The sequence below is a fragment of the Entamoeba invadens genome, assembly GCF_000330505.1.
Source record: "Entamoeba invadens IP1 unplaced genomic scaffold scaff_1105074725643, whole genome shotgun sequence".
NCBI classification, from domain to species: domain Eukaryota; phylum Evosea; order Mastigamoebida; family Endamoebidae; genus Entamoeba; species Entamoeba invadens.
Window position 1 is genome coordinate 306,591 of NW_004191777.1, and position 17,091 is coordinate 323,681.

General features: G+C 33.2%; 11 protein-coding genes across 11 annotated transcripts; 4 read left to right on the forward strand and 7 right to left on the reverse strand.

Annotated features, from left to right (window-relative positions):
- Positions 1 to 189: 189 nt before the first annotated feature.
- On the reverse strand, positions 190 to 829 carry EIN_080880 (hypothetical protein; the record flags this gene model as incomplete). The annotated part of the gene is made up of 2 exons (XM_004184414.1): positions 190 to 651; positions 707 to 829. The coding sequence occupies 2 exons, from the start codon at positions 827 to 829 to the stop codon at positions 190 to 192; spliced, it is 585 nt and encodes a 194-aa protein (XP_004184462.1).
- Positions 830 to 1,249: 420 nt separating this feature from the next.
- EIN_080890 (tRNA-dihydrouridine synthase, putative) lies at positions 1,250 to 2,322 on the reverse strand (the record flags this gene model as incomplete). Its single annotated transcript, XM_004184415.1, has 2 exons — positions 1,250 to 2,203; positions 2,254 to 2,322. 2 exons carry the CDS (start codon positions 2,320 to 2,322, stop codon positions 1,250 to 1,252), a joined length of 1,023 nt encoding a protein of 340 aa, XP_004184463.1.
- A 178-nt stretch (positions 2,323 to 2,500) lies between these two features.
- EIN_080900 (6-phosphofructokinase, putative) lies at positions 2,501 to 3,808 on the reverse strand (the record flags this gene model as incomplete). Its single annotated transcript, XM_004184416.1, has 1 exon — positions 2,501 to 3,808. One exon carries the CDS (start codon positions 3,806 to 3,808, stop codon positions 2,501 to 2,503), a length of 1,308 nt encoding a protein of 435 aa, XP_004184464.1.
- A 195-nt stretch (positions 3,809 to 4,003) lies between these two features.
- On the reverse strand, positions 4,004 to 4,692 carry EIN_080910 (hypothetical protein; the record flags this gene model as incomplete). The annotated part of the gene is made up of 2 exons (XM_004184417.1): positions 4,004 to 4,367; positions 4,439 to 4,692. 2 exons carry the CDS (start codon positions 4,690 to 4,692, stop codon positions 4,004 to 4,006), a joined length of 618 nt encoding a protein of 205 aa, XP_004184465.1.
- Positions 4,693 to 4,988: 296 nt separating this feature from the next.
- On the forward strand, positions 4,989 to 8,219 carry EIN_080920 (hypothetical protein; the record flags this gene model as incomplete). Its single annotated transcript, XM_004184418.1, has 1 exon — positions 4,989 to 8,219. The coding sequence occupies one exon, from the start codon at positions 4,989 to 4,991 to the stop codon at positions 8,217 to 8,219; it is 3,231 nt and encodes a 1,076-aa protein (XP_004184466.1).
- A 79-nt stretch (positions 8,220 to 8,298) lies between these two features.
- EIN_080930 (phosphoglycerate mutase, putative) lies at positions 8,299 to 8,940 on the forward strand (the record flags this gene model as incomplete). The annotated part of the gene is made up of 1 exon (XM_004184419.1): positions 8,299 to 8,940. The coding sequence occupies one exon, from the start codon at positions 8,299 to 8,301 to the stop codon at positions 8,938 to 8,940; it is 642 nt and encodes a 213-aa protein (XP_004184467.1).
- Positions 8,941 to 8,989: 49 nt separating this feature from the next.
- Positions 8,990 to 9,673, reverse strand: EIN_080940 (meiotic coiled-coil protein, putative; the record flags this gene model as incomplete). The annotated part of the gene is made up of 2 exons (XM_004184420.1): positions 8,990 to 9,489; positions 9,556 to 9,673. 2 exons carry the CDS (start codon positions 9,671 to 9,673, stop codon positions 8,990 to 8,992), a joined length of 618 nt encoding a protein of 205 aa, XP_004184468.1.
- Positions 9,674 to 9,963: 290 nt separating this feature from the next.
- Positions 9,964 to 10,647, forward strand: EIN_080950 (hypothetical protein; the record flags this gene model as incomplete). The annotated part of the gene is made up of 1 exon (XM_004184421.1): positions 9,964 to 10,647. The coding sequence occupies one exon, from the start codon at positions 9,964 to 9,966 to the stop codon at positions 10,645 to 10,647; it is 684 nt and encodes a 227-aa protein (XP_004184469.1).
- A 35-nt stretch (positions 10,648 to 10,682) lies between these two features.
- On the reverse strand, positions 10,683 to 12,644 carry EIN_080960 (hypothetical protein; the record flags this gene model as incomplete). Its single annotated transcript, XM_004184422.1, has 1 exon — positions 10,683 to 12,644. The coding sequence occupies one exon, from the start codon at positions 12,642 to 12,644 to the stop codon at positions 10,683 to 10,685; it is 1,962 nt and encodes a 653-aa protein (XP_004184470.1).
- Positions 12,645 to 12,923: 279 nt separating this feature from the next.
- Positions 12,924 to 13,481, reverse strand: EIN_080970 (hypothetical protein; the record flags this gene model as incomplete). The annotated part of the gene is made up of 1 exon (XM_004184423.1): positions 12,924 to 13,481. One exon carries the CDS (start codon positions 13,479 to 13,481, stop codon positions 12,924 to 12,926), a length of 558 nt encoding a protein of 185 aa, XP_004184471.1.
- A 2,313-nt stretch (positions 13,482 to 15,794) lies between these two features.
- Positions 15,795 to 16,367, forward strand: EIN_080980 (hypothetical protein; the record flags this gene model as incomplete). The annotated part of the gene is made up of 1 exon (XM_004184424.1): positions 15,795 to 16,367. The coding sequence occupies one exon, from the start codon at positions 15,795 to 15,797 to the stop codon at positions 16,365 to 16,367; it is 573 nt and encodes a 190-aa protein (XP_004184472.1).
- Between the last annotated feature and the right edge of the window lie 724 nt (positions 16,368 to 17,091).

The following is a 17,091-nucleotide window of genomic DNA, read 5'->3' on the forward strand; positions in this document are numbered from 1 at the left end:
TTTGATTTATACAATCGAAATATTTTTTAAATATCTCACAACAATTTGTTTTTCATACCATTTATGTTATAGATAAAATAAATTAATAACCAATTTAATTAAAATTAATAACTATGTGTTTTTACTATATATATATAGTATTATTAAACCATTAAATCTTGTTTAAAACCCAAATGAAAAACAACATTTTTACATATCAAACACAACAAATTTCAGTTGTGGCTTCTCAAGTTGAGTCTTTAATTCCCCAACTTTACTCTGAGAGTGCTGGCATTCTTCGACAGTCTTAAGTAGTTGTTTTGTGTTTTTCAGTAATTCAGAGTACTTTGAGTATTGTTCCTCGTACCTCTTCTTTTCCAACAAGAACTCATCTCTCAGCCTCTTTTTCGACTTTCTGACAGTCTCTTTGTTGCGGACTCTCTTGTCGATTTTTTTAATAAGAGCAATTTCGCTCTTGCAAAGTGGTTCGCCTCTCCCTTTCAGAGCCTTAAGATAACAACGGAATTCTGTTTTTGACATTTTAGTAAGAAACTTCTCAGGAAGAAGTTGGTTGAAATCCACATCGACTATTTTCTCCTCCGTTGTGTTATACAACCTGAAGAGAAACGCAGAGGGCACTTTGCTGCAAGTTATCTTGGTCATAAACCCAAGCTTTTTTGCAGTTCTTCTTATTGTGGTTGAACGTTGAATTCTATTTCTGGAGAACCTCCTCTTCCTTTCTTTCTTTTTTCGAACCTTTTACTGTACTTTTATGTTTTTGTTGCAGTTTGTTTATCGGAGGGTGAGTTGACACTTTCCTCGCTCCAATTGGCATTAATTGGGATTTCATCACAAAGCATTACCGTTATATTTTAGTATTATATTTTATTATATATTTACTATCATCTCCTATATCAAAAAAGCTTGTTGGCACTTCTATTTTTTCTTAAATTGTCTTCCTTCGAAAAATCTTCATCGCTCTATCGAACAAAAAGAAGCAAAAAACCTACCAATCGAACAAAATAGAATCTTGTCCGACATCTATTTTGAGAAAAAAGCACAAAATACGAAGTATTTTATTAATTATTGCATTTATACTTTTATTAATAATCGGTCATCATCATTAAAATAAAATAATAGTAATTATTATTATCATTATAGTTCCCACAAACTCACCATTTTATTCAAAATCAAATACTATTGGAGAATTAAAAAAGTAAATAATTAATAGTAAACGTAATAAAACTATTCAATTATAGCTATTTTACTATTAGTTACTGGTTTTCTTGTTGTTTTGGAAAGCGAAAACACGAAGTAACTCATCAAAGGACTTTGACTTTGAGAGGGATGCGTTCAAAGCGACAAGTTCCTTTGGAGTCTTTTGTTTTCTCCACCGTCCGGAAGGCATCTCCATATTGTACTTCACAATTTGCATCGCCACAAACTTCGTTTTCTTGAAGCTCAGTTTCTCCAGTGTTGCGCGATTTATGAAGTCTAACAGCGTGAGTTGTGTCTTTTCAAAGTCGAACTTGTAGTCACATCTTTGGTCTTGTTGGAATATGTCGATGTTTGCTGCTGCGCCACGGCCAAGTAAAAATCCCTTCACGTTCTTCGTCTTGTCGGGAGCAAATTTATCAAAGTCACTTTGACAACACAAGTCGCCATTAATAAATAAAGGAGATGTTATAGTGTTACTCACTTTAATTAACTCATCCCAGTCACAATCGAAGTCATATAACTGACCATGCTTTCTGCCATGGAGTGTTATCATACAAACACCAAGGGAATATAACCATTGAATGAATGAGACGGTCTCTTCACTTGTGTTTTGAAGGCGAATTTTACACGAAATGGGTTGCCCTAATGGAACAAGTGCTTTAATAATACTTTCTAATTTACTCCGATCACTAACTAAAGCCTGTCCCATCCCACCTTTGGTACTAAATGACATCCCACACCCTAAATTGATATCAACACCACATACCTCTTTCACTAATTCAACACTTTTCACAGTCGTTGCTACATCATAGGTCCCAAGTTGTAATATCGTTTTGTCACGCTCAGAAACCTTTAACGTCAACATAACATCATCTTTGTCTTTGTATTTCACGTACCCATCTTCTTCAACACGAATACATTGACACAACCGTTTACTAATTAATTCCTCAGTAAAGACTGCATCTGCACCATGCTCTAAACACATCGTTCGGTATGATGAAAAGCACTGATATGTTATTTGACTACTGTTATTATTAAAACTGACAACCAACAAACAATTCCAACCATCGGCGCTAATACTCTTTTCTGTTTGTCACCTTCCCACCACTTCACTTGTTGTGCCATCTTATTATTTTGTTTAGTTCTTTCTTTTATTTCACACTTTTTATTATTATATATTATTATATTATTATATTATTATATTATTATATTATTATATTATTATATTATTATATTATTATATTATTATTATACAAACTTCTATTGCATGACAAAAAAACCAAAAAGAGAAGTTGCGTTGTTTTCATTTTTTACCTTCGATGGAATCCATCATGGCTAATAAAGGACCATCAGGATTAACTCTCTTAGTGTAGTAGCATGTTCTATCAATTGGCATTGAGACAAAGTTTCCGTTGTGATGACAAATGACAAGCCCAGTTTTTCCAGCCATGGCGACATGAACTGCTGCGTTAGACAAACACATACAGAATTGTGCGTCTCCTGATGTACACTTTGATGCTCGGATCATGTAACTTGGGTCGACAAATTTGAGGTTATACTCGATGTTCTTTGCAGAGAGGTACTTCCCTATTTCTTGTCTCAAATAAGTAATCGCGTCCCAATGAATAATGTTACCCGACTTATCAACTCCCATGTCGAGGTCTTTAGGCTTTTCGTTTTGCATCGCGCCTTCAGCAACGACGATAACGATATGTCCATGAGACGTGAGTCTCTTTTCTACAAACGCGCAAATGGTCTTGATGGGAACATCTTTCTCGGGTATAAGAACCATATTGACATCTCCGTTCGCCAAAGACGCATTCAACGCAATAAATCCTGCATCTCTTCCCATCAGTCTCACTAATCCAATCCCATTCTTCGCACTTTTCGCTTCATTATGAATCGTTTTAATGGCTTCTTGAGAAAGCCCAACAGCAGTCTGGAAGCCAAAAGTAGTGTCTGTGTAACTGATATCGTTATCTATAGTCTTTGGAATACCAACTACTACTATAGGAACCTTCAGAAGTCTAAGTTCTTTATTAATCGCGTTTGCTCCCTTCAGTGTTCCATCTCCTCCTATAGTAAAAAGTATATCAAATCCGTTGTCGATCAGAAATTGAGCCATCAATTTGGGGTCTTGCGCACCACGAGACGTTCCTAAGATGGACCCACCATTTTGATGGATGTCTCCAACCAAATCGGGAGTGAGGCGTAACACTTCACTGGTCTCGGGGTTCAATCCTTCATATCCCCATTTGAGACCAAACACGTTGGTGACATTATATCGATTGTACATATTCAATACAATACCACGAATGACGTTATTCAGTCCAGGGCACAACCCTCCACATGTCACAATAGCTACTTTAGTCTTCAGTGGGTCAAAAAAGATGTTTTGAGTCGGTCCTGCTAGTTCGACCTCCTCTTCACTGCGCAACATCCCTTTCACTTTAACGGCAGACAACTTCATTTTCATGCCATCGACAAACGGCTCCGGACTGGCAAACTTGTTCTCTATGGTTGGAGTACCAACACTTTCAACTGTCAAAGGAGGAACCGGTTCTAATGGGTTCTTTGGAAACAACACGTGGTCACGTCGGTATATCGCCATTTTGTGTTTCGAGTTTCGAATTGCGAAGTATTTGTTATTATTGGTATTAACTTCGACTTTTCTTCTTTTTTTCTGTACATTCTTATAGTTCTTTATTAATAAATGTATTATACATTTAAACTAGATGGCATATCACAAGTTATGGTATTTTTAATGGTTAAATACTATACATTTATAGTATTTATATCAAATGAATCACAAAGTAATTGTTGGGTTAATTTTGAGTGACTTTATCATCCTTTCGGCTGGTCTAAAGCACCAAGCAGCTCCAAATAAAGTGAAACGTGTGTTTTGATAGAACATATGGAAGTTCGACTTATTTTTCTGAATGATGTGAATTTTGACAGGAGTTGTTTGTGAGGCTAAGACGATTGTGTTCTTCGACTCGAACACACATATTCCTTCAGCTCCAAATAAATTTGGGTTTTTCGACTGGAAAACACGGAGACGTGCCCCTTGAATTTCGCATTTCGTGATTGAGTCAAGTCCTTTTTCAGGTATATATATCTTCGATATATAGTTTTCCCACAATTGGTTCATCGAGTTTAATATATTTGGGCTATTATGTTAAGCTCTTATTGTAATATTATGTTATATAGTTTAATATAGTTTAATATTTATTAAACAAACTTAAGCTTTTCAAAGTCTTTCTTTAAATTGGCGACATTAGAAGGGCGGCGCATTGGCTTAGTTGCATCCCCATTTTTCTTGAATTCAATGAATTTTGGTAAGAGAAGAGCGGTACTTATATCCCTGACTGCTCGATCTTGTAAAGATTTAGGAACAGTTTTTGGTACGTATTCTGTGAGCTTTCCTTGTCTGTCTTGTTTAAGCTCGTAGTTTGAACCAATAATTGTTTTGTAAGGCCTGTATTTGTTAGACATTATACAATTATTAGGTTATAAGTGTTTTTTCAATAATTCTATATTTCAAAATTCTGACTTTAACGATAATTATCATTATATAGTTTATTTATTATATTAAAGAAATTTATTAGTAAATAGTTTTTTTATTATACTTATACTAATAACAGTAAATATCAATAAAAATACAATACAGTAAATTATTTATAATTATTATTATTAACCAATAGTTCAAATTTCGGTTGTTTTTGAACATTTGAGTAGTTTCAAAATACGAAAAAACCAACAGAACTTGACAATCTCGAAAACATCAAAAGATGAGTGTGTCTGATTTATTTTCACAATTGAAGGCTGACGGCGATATTCAGAGTATTGTGCAACTTTCAAGAGAGTATTTTATACCTGCAGAGTTGAGATCTGACGTGTATGACTACGTTTTACCAGAAGTTGAGTTTAAAGAAGTTAAGACAGAAAAGGACTTAGGCGAGTTAATACATCTTAATGAATTAATAACGAAATATGGACTGGATCTAAGTAAATTAGAAGAAGCCAAAAAGATATCACAGTTCTTAATAGAAGGGGATTGCAAGTATTACGAAGATGTAATTCTTTTGATTCTAATTATCGAGAAATTGACGAATCACATGGATATCCACTTCATGCAACGAGTCTTTAAGTGCTTCATGCCGTTTGCTGGAAATTTGCAAGCTCGAAATTGGCATGGAATGATGACACTGACACATATGGCACTCTTGTACTTCTCGCCGTCGTCTACAATTCATGTTGATAAATTGAAAATAACGACGGACGTCATTTTGAAGCATTTGGTATTCTCATTGTGCATTAGACTCTGTGACGATTTTGAAAGTGTTTGCATGTTACTTGATGCTCTTGTATTGGAACAGAACCCAACACTAATTTTTCATATAATGCTCGTGTACTTTGAACATATTTCAAAGGAAATTGAAAAAACTCAAACCACTGAAGAAGTCATCAAAATGATAGAGAGCACAACATTGAAAGCAAATGATATGAAGTTGTTGATATCATTGGCGAAGTGCTCGTTAATTAAAACTCCGAATGCATTTAACGGACTTGTCGCCGGATGCTTTACCAATAATTTGGCATTTAGAAATTGGTATGCCAAATTCATAGGAGAGTCATTTGTGATGACGCTGACCCCACAAGATGTCACACTCTTTTTAGAGAAAAAGGAAAAAATTCAATTTATTGACTTTAGGACTGCGGAAGTCTTTGGGTTTGGGCATTTAAAAGGTGCGTTGAACATTCCTTATGCTGAGAATTGGAAGGAAGAAGTGCAGAAAACCACTGAAAAAATTGAAAAGAAGAACATTATAGTTTTGTACAACAGTGGAGAGAATGGGGGCATAACAACAAAGGAAATGGCTGTTGCGTGTTATCAGTTCTATACCAAAGGATTTACAAAGGTTGGGATTCTCTTTTCTGGGTATAAAGGATATCATAAATTTTTCAATGAAGGGGCAGCTGGCTTTGAGATAGAGGCGCACAGTACATTAAGATGCCCCGTTTGCCTTGGAGTGACTGGAGGGTTTTTCTTACGCATTAAAAAGGAGGAGAAGGACAATGAAGAGAAAAAGGAAGAGAAAGTAGTAGAGAGTGTTGGTGACAAGAAAGAACAAAAAGTAGAAGAACAAATACAAGAAAAAGGTCAAGTTCAAGCAAAGGAAAGTAATGAAGAGAAGAAGGAAGTGATGCAAAGCGAAGTAAAACCAGAAGAAGAAAAAGTCGAAGACAAAGAAGACGACGGTAAAATTAAAACCGAAGGAACACAAAAGAAATCAAGATGGGGAAGTGCTATTAGACAAACCCTCCGATGGTTTACCGAGCCAACAAAAGACGAAGTTAAAGACGATAAAATCGAAAACAAAAAAGAAAACAAAAGTGAAGAAGGCGAGAAGCAAGAAGGACAAAAAGAAGAAGAGAAGCTTCAACCTGAAAAAAAGGAAGAAAAACACGAAGAAAATGCAACTGAAAAGAAAGAGGAGAAAAAAGCTGTTCCACAATTGAGTACAGATGAAGTGGTTGTCGACACAACAGTGCTGAAACAATCTTTAATGAGCTTTTTAACTGGAAAGCCAAGAGAAAAAGTAGTTGAAAAGTCGACTGAGAAACCCGTGGAAAGTGAAGCAAAGGTTGAAAGCACTCAACTTCCACAAGAAGAAGAGAACAATACCAACGAAACACCAAAAGAAGAACAAGAAAAAGAAATTAAGAACAACGAAATGAAAGAAAACTTATTAACTGAAGTTAAAGACAAAAATTTGAAAGAAGAAATTAAAGTCGAAGCAAAAGAAGAAGAAAAGGGGACGGAAGTAATGAAAGAAATTAAAACAGATGAGCCAAAACAAGAAGAAACTAAAGAAGACGTCAAGCATATAGCAAAAGAAGAGCCTTTAATCGTTGAAAACACTAAAGAAGACACAACTAAACAAGAAGAAGCTCAAATCAAACAACTTGAAGAAGAAAGACTTGCAAAAGAAAAGTTCAACAAAGAGAAGATGGAGAAAGAACAAAAAGAAAAAGAAGAGAAAGAAGCTGCTTTACACAAAGCACAAGAAGAAGAACGCAAAAAAGCCGAACAGCGAAAACAAGAGGAAGAGCGCCTTGCAAAAGAAAGAATAGCCAAAGAAGCCTTAGCCAAAAAGCTTGAGGAAGAGCGTCTTCTAAAAGAAAAAGCCGAAAAAGAGCGACTTGAGAAAGAAAAGAAAGAGCGCGAATTAGCCGCCAAAAAGGCTCAAGAAGAAAAAGAACGTAAAGAGAAATTGGAGAAGGAGCGACTTCTCAAAATAGCTCAAGAGAAGGAGGCAGCTCTTAAAAAGGCTGAAGAAGACCGTATCGCAAAGGAGAAAGCCGAGAAGGAACGACTTCTGAAAGAGAAATTAGAGAAGGAAAAACTCGCCAAATTAGCCAAAGAAAAAGCCGAGAAAGAGGCAGCTGCTAAAAGAGCAGAAGAGGAGCGTCTTGCTAAGGAAAAAGTCGAGAAGGAAAAACAATTAAAAGAGAAGCAAGAAGCCGAGAGAATAGTCAAAGAGAAAGCCGAGAAAGAGCGTCTTGAGAAAGAACGGATTGAAAAGGAGAAGGCTATTGCAGCAGCCAAAAAAGCAGAAGAAGAGCGTCTAGCAGAGGAAAAGCGTAAAAAAGAGGAAGACCTTAAAAAAGCAAAAGAAGCTGAAGTAGCCAAAGCGAAGTCGGCAAACGCATATTGTGAAGAATTGATGAAGACAAATAAACAATTTAAGTGTGTCAGGTGTAAAGGGAAAACAAAACAAGACGGCGTTTGTCTCGTCACGAAAGATGCCATTTTCGTGTTGCTTGAAAACAATGGAGAATGGGCCATAAAAGACCAAGTCATGTTAGCGGATGTCACACAAATTGCGAAAATTACGAAGATTAAAGGACAGATCAGAATCAAATATGGAGGCGGGGAGAAGGAGAAACACATCTCCCTTAACTTGGGTGACCTTTCTGATGAGTTGATTAAGGAAATCAATTCTAAAGCAGTCTAATTCATTTTTACTTGTTTCTTTGAACTTGTTTGACTCATACATAGAACCAATTTCGACATTTTGATATCTCGAAAATACAATGAAAACCATCTACATCGTAAGACACGGCGAGACACCAATCAACAAAGAGAAACTGATCCATGGGAGGACATTCAAACCCGATTGTACACTGAGCGAAAAAGGGTTCACACAAGCAGAGGAGTTTTACGAAGCACACAAAGACTTGAATATACAACACATCTTCACCTCGTCACTCCTTCGTTCACAACTGTCCGTCAACAAATTCCTTGAAAAGTATCCACACACTGCTTTAAAGGAATTCGATGAAGTCGATTTTGGTGAAGCCGAAGGTAAAACAATTTTCGAAAATGGGGTATGCAGACTCGACCCAGCTTTTAACGAGTGGGCTAAAGGTAATTACGATGCAAAGATGCCGCGCGGACAGTCGATGAATGAAGTCATCGAAGAACAAAAACGTGGTATGGAAATAGTCACAAACACACCAAGTGACGTTCTCATCGCCTCCCACCGTCGCGCAATTGTCATTTTTCTCAGTTGGACGCTCCAAATCCCGTACAACAAAGCGATGTCCATTGAAGTTCGCAACCTTCAAATGTTCCGCATAGGCTTTGAAAAGTCCACAAACACCTTTGTCGACATCGACAACATCGCTACTCAATGCAACACCACAAACAAAAATTTCAATAACATTTTCAATTGATGGAAAATGTTATATAAAACATTTTTGAAGTTTACGTCCACTTTGCAACTCAATCAATGTAGTCCAGTTCGTTTGGTATCCCAAGCGCCTTGTTAAGCTCGGTTGGCTCTGCCCCAACAGCCTTTGATTTTGCGTATGATTGCACGTTGAATATAGCGTCCGTCCATCTATTTGCGGCCTCCTTAGCTTTTGTACAGTCGTTAGTCAACTTTTCGATGACCTCGGGGTCGTTCTCCTGTTGTGTTTTAATGGTTGTAGTTAACTCCTCACGCTTCTGTTTGAGTTGTTCGAGTTGTTTGATATTGGTGCCTCTGTCATCATCACCTTTCCTTTCCTTTTTCAAAGCTTCATTTTCTTCTTTCACTTTTTGAGTCTTGTCTTTCGTCTCATCGATTTTGGTTTGGAGGTTCTCGCACTCAGTTCGCCGCTCGACGATCGACGCAGACGGAAATGCCCAAAAGAAATTTGAACTTCCAATTTTGTCCGTCATAATCTTCCCATCCCCAACTAATTCTTTGACAACTTCCTCAACAGTCTTTGCGACGATCCCTATGTGTTATATCTGTTATAATTCTTGTGCTTTGTATATTCAATCGTAGTTTTACTACTACAAACCTTTTTCTTTGCTGGCTACTACCTCAAGCTCTTTAAGGAGAAAAACGTCCTTTTTGTCTTCTAAAAGCTCCTTCATCCGCCTCAGTTTCTCCTCTTTCGACACAGCCTTCTTGGCCATCTACGTTATGCTTTTTAAAGTCAAGTTCTCACTTTCTTTTTTGAGATATTCGTCAATCTTAAGAATCTATATTTTTATAGTAATTTTACAGTCATTGAGTTGTATTGTGTTTATTAATAATTTAATACTTAAATTTAATAATCATATTAAACTCTTTGAATTCAAGGATTTAAAAATAATAATATAAATATTAATATATGAATGGTTTATCAAAAAAGAAGTAAAACTCAAATAAAATAAAAGTGGTGGAAAGAGAATGTGTTTAGGAGCAAAAAAAGAGGAAAGGAGAGATGGAAAAAAAAGAAAAAAATAGTGACATCGATCCTTTTGTCTTGAGGCTAAATGACGCTGTGAGCTCACCCGAAAAGGTTTTCGAATACGACCAGACGAAGGGCGCACTCAAACTCGCGAAACCTGAAATGTTGTCCGAGCTCAAAGACCCAACGCTCACAGAAAAAACTGTGCAACGGAAGATGAGTGCTTTTGGGTTCAAGAAAAAACGGATCGATGGAGTGGACTACTTTTTTAATGCCTTTTTCAGGCCGAACGACAGAAACTCGCTTTCAAAGGTCAAAAACCGCAAGAGCGAGCTTATAAAGAAAAGAAAAAAATGCAAATCCGAAACTGGGTCTTTTATTTCGAGCAGAAAGGCTTCTGAGGTGTTGGAAACAAGCGAACAACCCCAATTGTTGTCTTATACGCAACCCACATTTTTCGGTCAACAAATCGTACCAGACTCGGTAGAACAGCTTGGTATTGTCCAACAACAACCCCTTTACTTTGTTCAACAGCCACCAATCATCCAAGGACAGCGAGAGGCACTCGAGATGGAATTAAATATGCTCAACGAACGTGTGTCAAAACTGGAAGCCGGCAATCGAATGCTCAAAAACTTGATTACAAACAGTGAGTATGAAATGTTGGGCATTTGTCAAGTCGTTGACGAGATTACCGAAAATGGGCGATTCCACTGACCAAAAACAAATTGGAAATACAGAATACAATTAATTTAGTGTTGAAAAGAAGCTTTGTGGTTCGAGAGGAGGAGCTGTGTGCCAGGCGTGACCTTCTCATAAAGCATCATTGCGTATATGACGTCCTTCTTGAAGACGGGGTTAAGCCCGGCATACTCAGCCATGTGCGCCACAAGTGGCTCAATAAATTGGTCATTTTCGATGTGCACTTTCTTGTCGATTCTAAGCCAAACGATGTTCAGTACAAAATGGTAGTGCGACGAGTTTGCCATCACTTGTGTAAGTCTTTGGTCTCCCAGAAAATTTGGAGCAGTGTAAAAATCGTTCAACAATCTATCTGTCTGCAAGTGCGCATTTTTCCGAATGAAAAGTGAGAACGGAAGAGAAATAGAAGGGGCAAGTGGGAGAAATGGATTACAGAGAAATGGAGTTTTAGCGTAGTCATTGAACATGGCAATGAGCATTTTTTGCATAACAAGTTGCGTTGGGTGTTCTGTCTCGTATTTTCGGAGGAACGTGATGTGCTCCAAATAATGTTTTATAATATGTGGATTGTAGTTCAATAGCCACACAAAGAGGACAATCTCATTTCTGTTTGTTTGGAGTTTTTTTACGACATCGAAGACATCGCACTTCTCCGTCTTTTTCCACAAATTGTGAAATGCGATGATTGACGAAATTTCTATGATAATTCCCTTGTGTGGAATTTCAAGTGGAGGTGGTAAACAGGTGAATGGATCTTTCACATTGTTTTTTAGAATTGGAGTGAATGAATATATAACATCGAATGAACGAATATTGAGTGAAAGCGGTACGGGTATTAAATATGAATATTCGAGTAGTACGGGGATGTTTTGTACTTTAAAGAGCGATGGGAGAAAGGTGTTGACGGCTGCTTTTGGTATAGTCTGAATTTGTTTCAAAAATAATTGCAAAGTCTTTGGGTCAACAGAATCGATAACATGTTCAAAAAAGTTAACACAAGAGCTGTATTGTCCTTTTCTAAACGCAACGTTCATGTTGAATACAATAAGCAGTGTGTTGAGCAAAAAATTGAACAAATTGGTTTCTTTACTGAACCATTGCAATTCATTTTCAATTACATAAAACACGTTAGTGCACCGAAGTAACGCGACTTTGAGACTTGGATGTGGGATATTATGTAGTGATGGGTTAATAATAACTTTAAGAGTATCAATGAGTATTTTGAAAAACGTCATTTTGTCGCTTCTGAAGTCGGTGTAGATCGTTGTGTCAAAAGGGATTGTTGCGTATAACTCGTACAACACATTCTTAAACACATCACATTTTGAGACCAACTGGAGTAATGGTGATGAGTCTGGGTGGTATAACAATGGCAGAAAAATGAAGTAACTAATCACCTGAACTTGTGTTTTTGTGAATGTCAAGTGTTTATTGAACAGTGGTTCAAAAGGGCATTTTTTCTCTTTAAATATCACCTTCCCGATAAAGTACCATATTTTAGAAATACCAAATAATTTCCCAAGTTCTTTTACAAATACTTCGAAATCGGTATTGCAGACTCTGAACATTGATTTGTTGATAAACCTCAAAGTGTATGCAACCAATTTAGTGTTTTCTAACATGTCTTGTGCCTCTTTGTTTCGATCTTTTGTTAGGATAAAGTCTTCAATCTTATTGTGGCGTTGACAGCACCGAAATTCTCCTTTATAAAACATACCACATTGGCACATGCACGTTCTCTCCACTTCTTGTATTCGGTGTTTTTGATGAAATTCGAAATCAAAGCAGTCTTTACAATATTTCACAGATCCCTCAGAGCATGTCAAACACGTGTAGTATTTAGTAACTGGTAATAAACAGTAACACGATTTTGAATTCTTCATCAACTTTTCAAAGGTAAAATTTGCATTGAATTTCTGAAGAAATGTGTCAATAGACTTTCCGTTTGCCAAACTGTTTTGGACAACGTAAACGTCTTTTTGGTTTGGAACAATCACTGAAGCATCATCCATTGTGTTTTTAAGTGTTTTCTTTGTTTTTTAACATCAATTTTAACAATTTTTAGTCAAAATAATTTTAATTATTTACTTTAACAATTTGTTTGAGTAATTAATTAATAATTTTTAAAATATATTGTATTAGTAATTTCAATAGTATTATATATCATTGAATTGAATATTAATTTTATAATATTTTAATTAGAATATTTACTATAAATGATCAAAAAAAAACAAATAAATTATAATAGAAACAACCATAAAATAAAAACAAGAGCCAAATTTCATAATAAATTAAAGTGGTCGAGTGACTCCAAATTTATTACCACCATAGTGGTGGAGTGTGAGAAGCTCATCTGGAGTGTCTTTGTCGCATGTGTATATCGAGTCTTTGAAAAACGTTGGATCTGCTGAACACGCGACAGTCTTTCCAACAATAAGTTTTGATCCATCTTCAAAAGGAGTTACACGCTCCACAGTCATCTCGATACAACATGCAGCTTCTTCGATTCTGAGGGGGTGCTCAAACTCCTTTGAAACACATGGAAGCAAATGGAAATTTGTGAGTGGGAATTTGTCAACTTCATTTCCATGTTTTGAACCAAATGTAATAACATCTGCCATAGAACGCTTGAGTGGCACATTGATGACAAATTTGTTTGTTTTCAAAACGCATTGAAGAGTATGCGAGAGTGGTCCAAATTTAACCATAGCAGTGAAACGTGAAAGTGGCATATTCCATTGACAAGCCATGCCTGTGGATCGTTTATTCTCTTCGTCATAAGCTGTGATAATGATCACTGGGCCGTGGTTAATGATTCTTGAAGTCGCGTCGGTATTAATTTCTTGCATTAGATTAATTAGTTTTACAGAGTTTATTTAATAATTTTTACAGAATTATTGGGGACAGACTTTATTGAATACAAAAAATTAATATTTTTAAACTTATCTGTATATTATAATTTCGAACTGTATTATATATTAGATTTATACTACTTTATTATTAAATAATAATTATAATGATAAAAGATTTTTATTAGTATATGTATAGTGAGTTATAATAATAATTAATTATAATATTATTTTTATAATTAAATATATCATATGTTTTTAATTAAATTTTTTTATTATTAAGAAAATTAAACTTAATAGTTATTTTTAATAACAAAAATTATAAAAATAAAAAAAAATATTTATACTCAAATGTTTTAAATTGATAATACAAAAATTAAAATATATTTTTTTAATTCGCCAAATTGTTTATATATTATTTATTATTGTTGAATTGATCTTATATAGAATTCTAAACTAATTAGAATAATTTTGTGTTCGAATAAAGAGTAAAAATATTTACAAAAAAAATGGTGAGTTTTGTTTTAATCAGGTAACACAAATATCAACGAGTATGAATGAAAGTAAACAATAACAACATGATAAATACATCTAAAATGCATTTTAAGCTTTGTATTAATCAAAACCGAGTGAATTTTGAATAAATTTTGTATAGTATAAAAATGAAGAAAATACAATAATAATAATTTAGACTAATCGAGTCAGTTTCTTATTAATATTTTTTTTCAAAAAAACGTATTTTTTAATATAATCAATTAAATAATTGCACATTTTAATTTAATAATGTTTTTGTTCTTATTATAAATTATAATTACTTTGTAATTGAATAGATTTAATTATTCTAAAAAATCAACTTATTTACACCACTTTAAATTAAAAAGTAATAAATTTATTTTTAAAAAACATTGGCAATTAATATTGTACACAAATAATTATAAACAACATTTTATAATTGATCAGACTGGTGAAAAAATGGTCATTGGTCATCAGTTAAATAATAATCAATTAATACACATTATTTATTTTATTTAAATCATTTTGAACATAATTCCAAAACTCATATGATTTAAAACTTCGCAATATAAACGACAGCTGGAAATATAAATCGAATGAGCTTGTTTATGATAAGATATTTATAAAAAATGAAAACATTTGGAGCTATTAAAGATAATTTACACCGTGTTTCAATGTGTAAATAATTAATTATATCAATATAAATCAACTAATGATTGTTTGTACACAGTTTATTTCATGTTTTTATTTAATATCGAGTTAATCATGTTATTTACAAGAAAAAAATAATAACCATTTTAATTAATGTTTTGCAGCCAATATTTTATGTGTTAAAATTCGTTAATTTAATATTATAAATTAACGAATTTTTTAGAATTTACAAGTTGATTAAAAAGACATTTGGTTGTAAATTTTATATTTTAAAAATTAATTTTGTTGTTAACAAAATAGTGCCAAATAATTAAATTTTGTTTTTAAGAAACATATATTGGTGATTGTTTTTTGTTTTTTACTTGAAAGATGAAGAATATTGATAATTAATTTTGTTGTTTTAAGTCTTACAATTAATTGATTATTTTAATTAAATAATTGAAAAACAATATATATCGTCAAAGACTATGTGTTGAAAAAGTAAAATGAACAAATTTAAGGTTAAATAATGCATTTTTACAAACAATAAATGAGTAGTTAAACATTATTAATTAATTATTATCCTCGGAAATAGGCAATTATAATTTATTATATATAAAAATATCGCAAACAATTGTTTTGTTATTTGGAACGTGTTGATGAAATAATAGATATTTTTAACTCAATTATTCGAAAAACCATTTATTTTTGTTAACTTTTAAAACAAACTGTGTTCATAAGTAAAAAATCATTTAAAAACTATAATTTTATAATAAAATATTTATTTTCAATACATTTCAACAAAACAAGTAAAATATTTTTGTTTAAAATATTGAAATGATTGGCACTTTAAATAATAAAAAAATTAAAAAAATATAAAAAGCATCGTGTGTAGAAATCCAAATATAATCGAAAGGTTGTGGTTTGTCGTTTTAAAACTATTATTGTATATAAAAATTGGCAAACATTTCAACTATGTGCAGTGATTTAAAAAACGATCAACACCCGAATTTTCATATAATAAAACTACCCAGATTTTGTTAAAACTACTCAGAGATTATTTGTACATGTTGTAACAAAATAAGGAAAAAAACATGGAAATTGCAGATAATAATTAATCAATAATAAACCTAATATAACAGGTTTATGAAGAACTCCAACAACATTTAGATGAGTTGCAAAAAGAAAACCAAAACAACACAGGACAAACAAGAGGAGCGTAACACTCAAGTCGAACTTGAATGTGTTCTCCTCGCACTCCTTTCGTTGAAGTACTCCTTTACAATATCCAAACCACAGAAAAAAGCAGAGAACACCAAACTCTTTATCAAGGTGAAGAGTGTCAAAAAGAACAATGACACGTTTGTTTTTGACCTTCAACAATTCGTTAAACTTCAGACGTCACAAATCTATCACTCAATGACTGAATCTGGCATTAAACAGAAAACCGCATTCCGTCGTACACAGTCGAACAAACGGAGTCAAGTCGTTCATTTCTTCGAAGACCTACTCTTTGAAGAAGGCTTTCTTGTGATGTACAAAAAGTTCAACAGGGAAGGTGTTGTTGGTGATCTAAATATATACTACAATCAGAGGATCATGTTAAATAAAATACAAATACGACAGATTGGAAACACAGTGTGGAGCTACTTGATGGAGAAACAAAAACGGACAAACACCTTTGAAATCAAGAATGAGGAACTCCTCCCATTCTTGTATGGAAACATGGAGCCCCAATTGTAATTTTTTATATTTAATTTGTATTGAAGGAAATTATTGTTTTAAATGTCTACCATTTTTTTGAACCAAAAAATCATAATTTTATTCTGGGTGTTTTCAGAGCAAATTATCTTTTTTGGTAAAGTTTCTAATAGCAATAAACACCATCTCAAAAAATTGGAAATAATAATGTAATTCTTCAACTCAATAATCGTTCCATTTTTAATTTATTTAAATTATTTTTATTAATTATTGTGTTCTTTTTTACAATTTGCGTAGTTATGGGTATAATTATATTATATCAAGATAATTGTTTTAAAGTGACTTTATGATTTCCCTATTATAAAGGGAAAAATAAAAAGGGTATAAAAATGTATTTTTTTATAGAAAAGAACACATAAAAATAACATCTTAGTAATAAACTAAAAAATAATTATGTAGTTTTAGTGTTAACACGTTTTGTATTTGGTTTAATTATAGTATATATTATAATAATAAAATAATTTTTATTAATACTTTTTTTGTAACACAAATAAAATTTATGTAAAAAAGAGTAATTAAAACTATTTTTAAAAAAGTGTGTAATATAATAACATTTTATTTTTATTTTTTTTTGTAGTTTTTCTTTTTATTTATAAAAAATAATTACAATAATAATTATTATAATTATTTTTCGATTGGAACTTTAATATTAAACTATTAAAAATGGTTATATTATGAAAAATAATATATTGTAATATTATATACT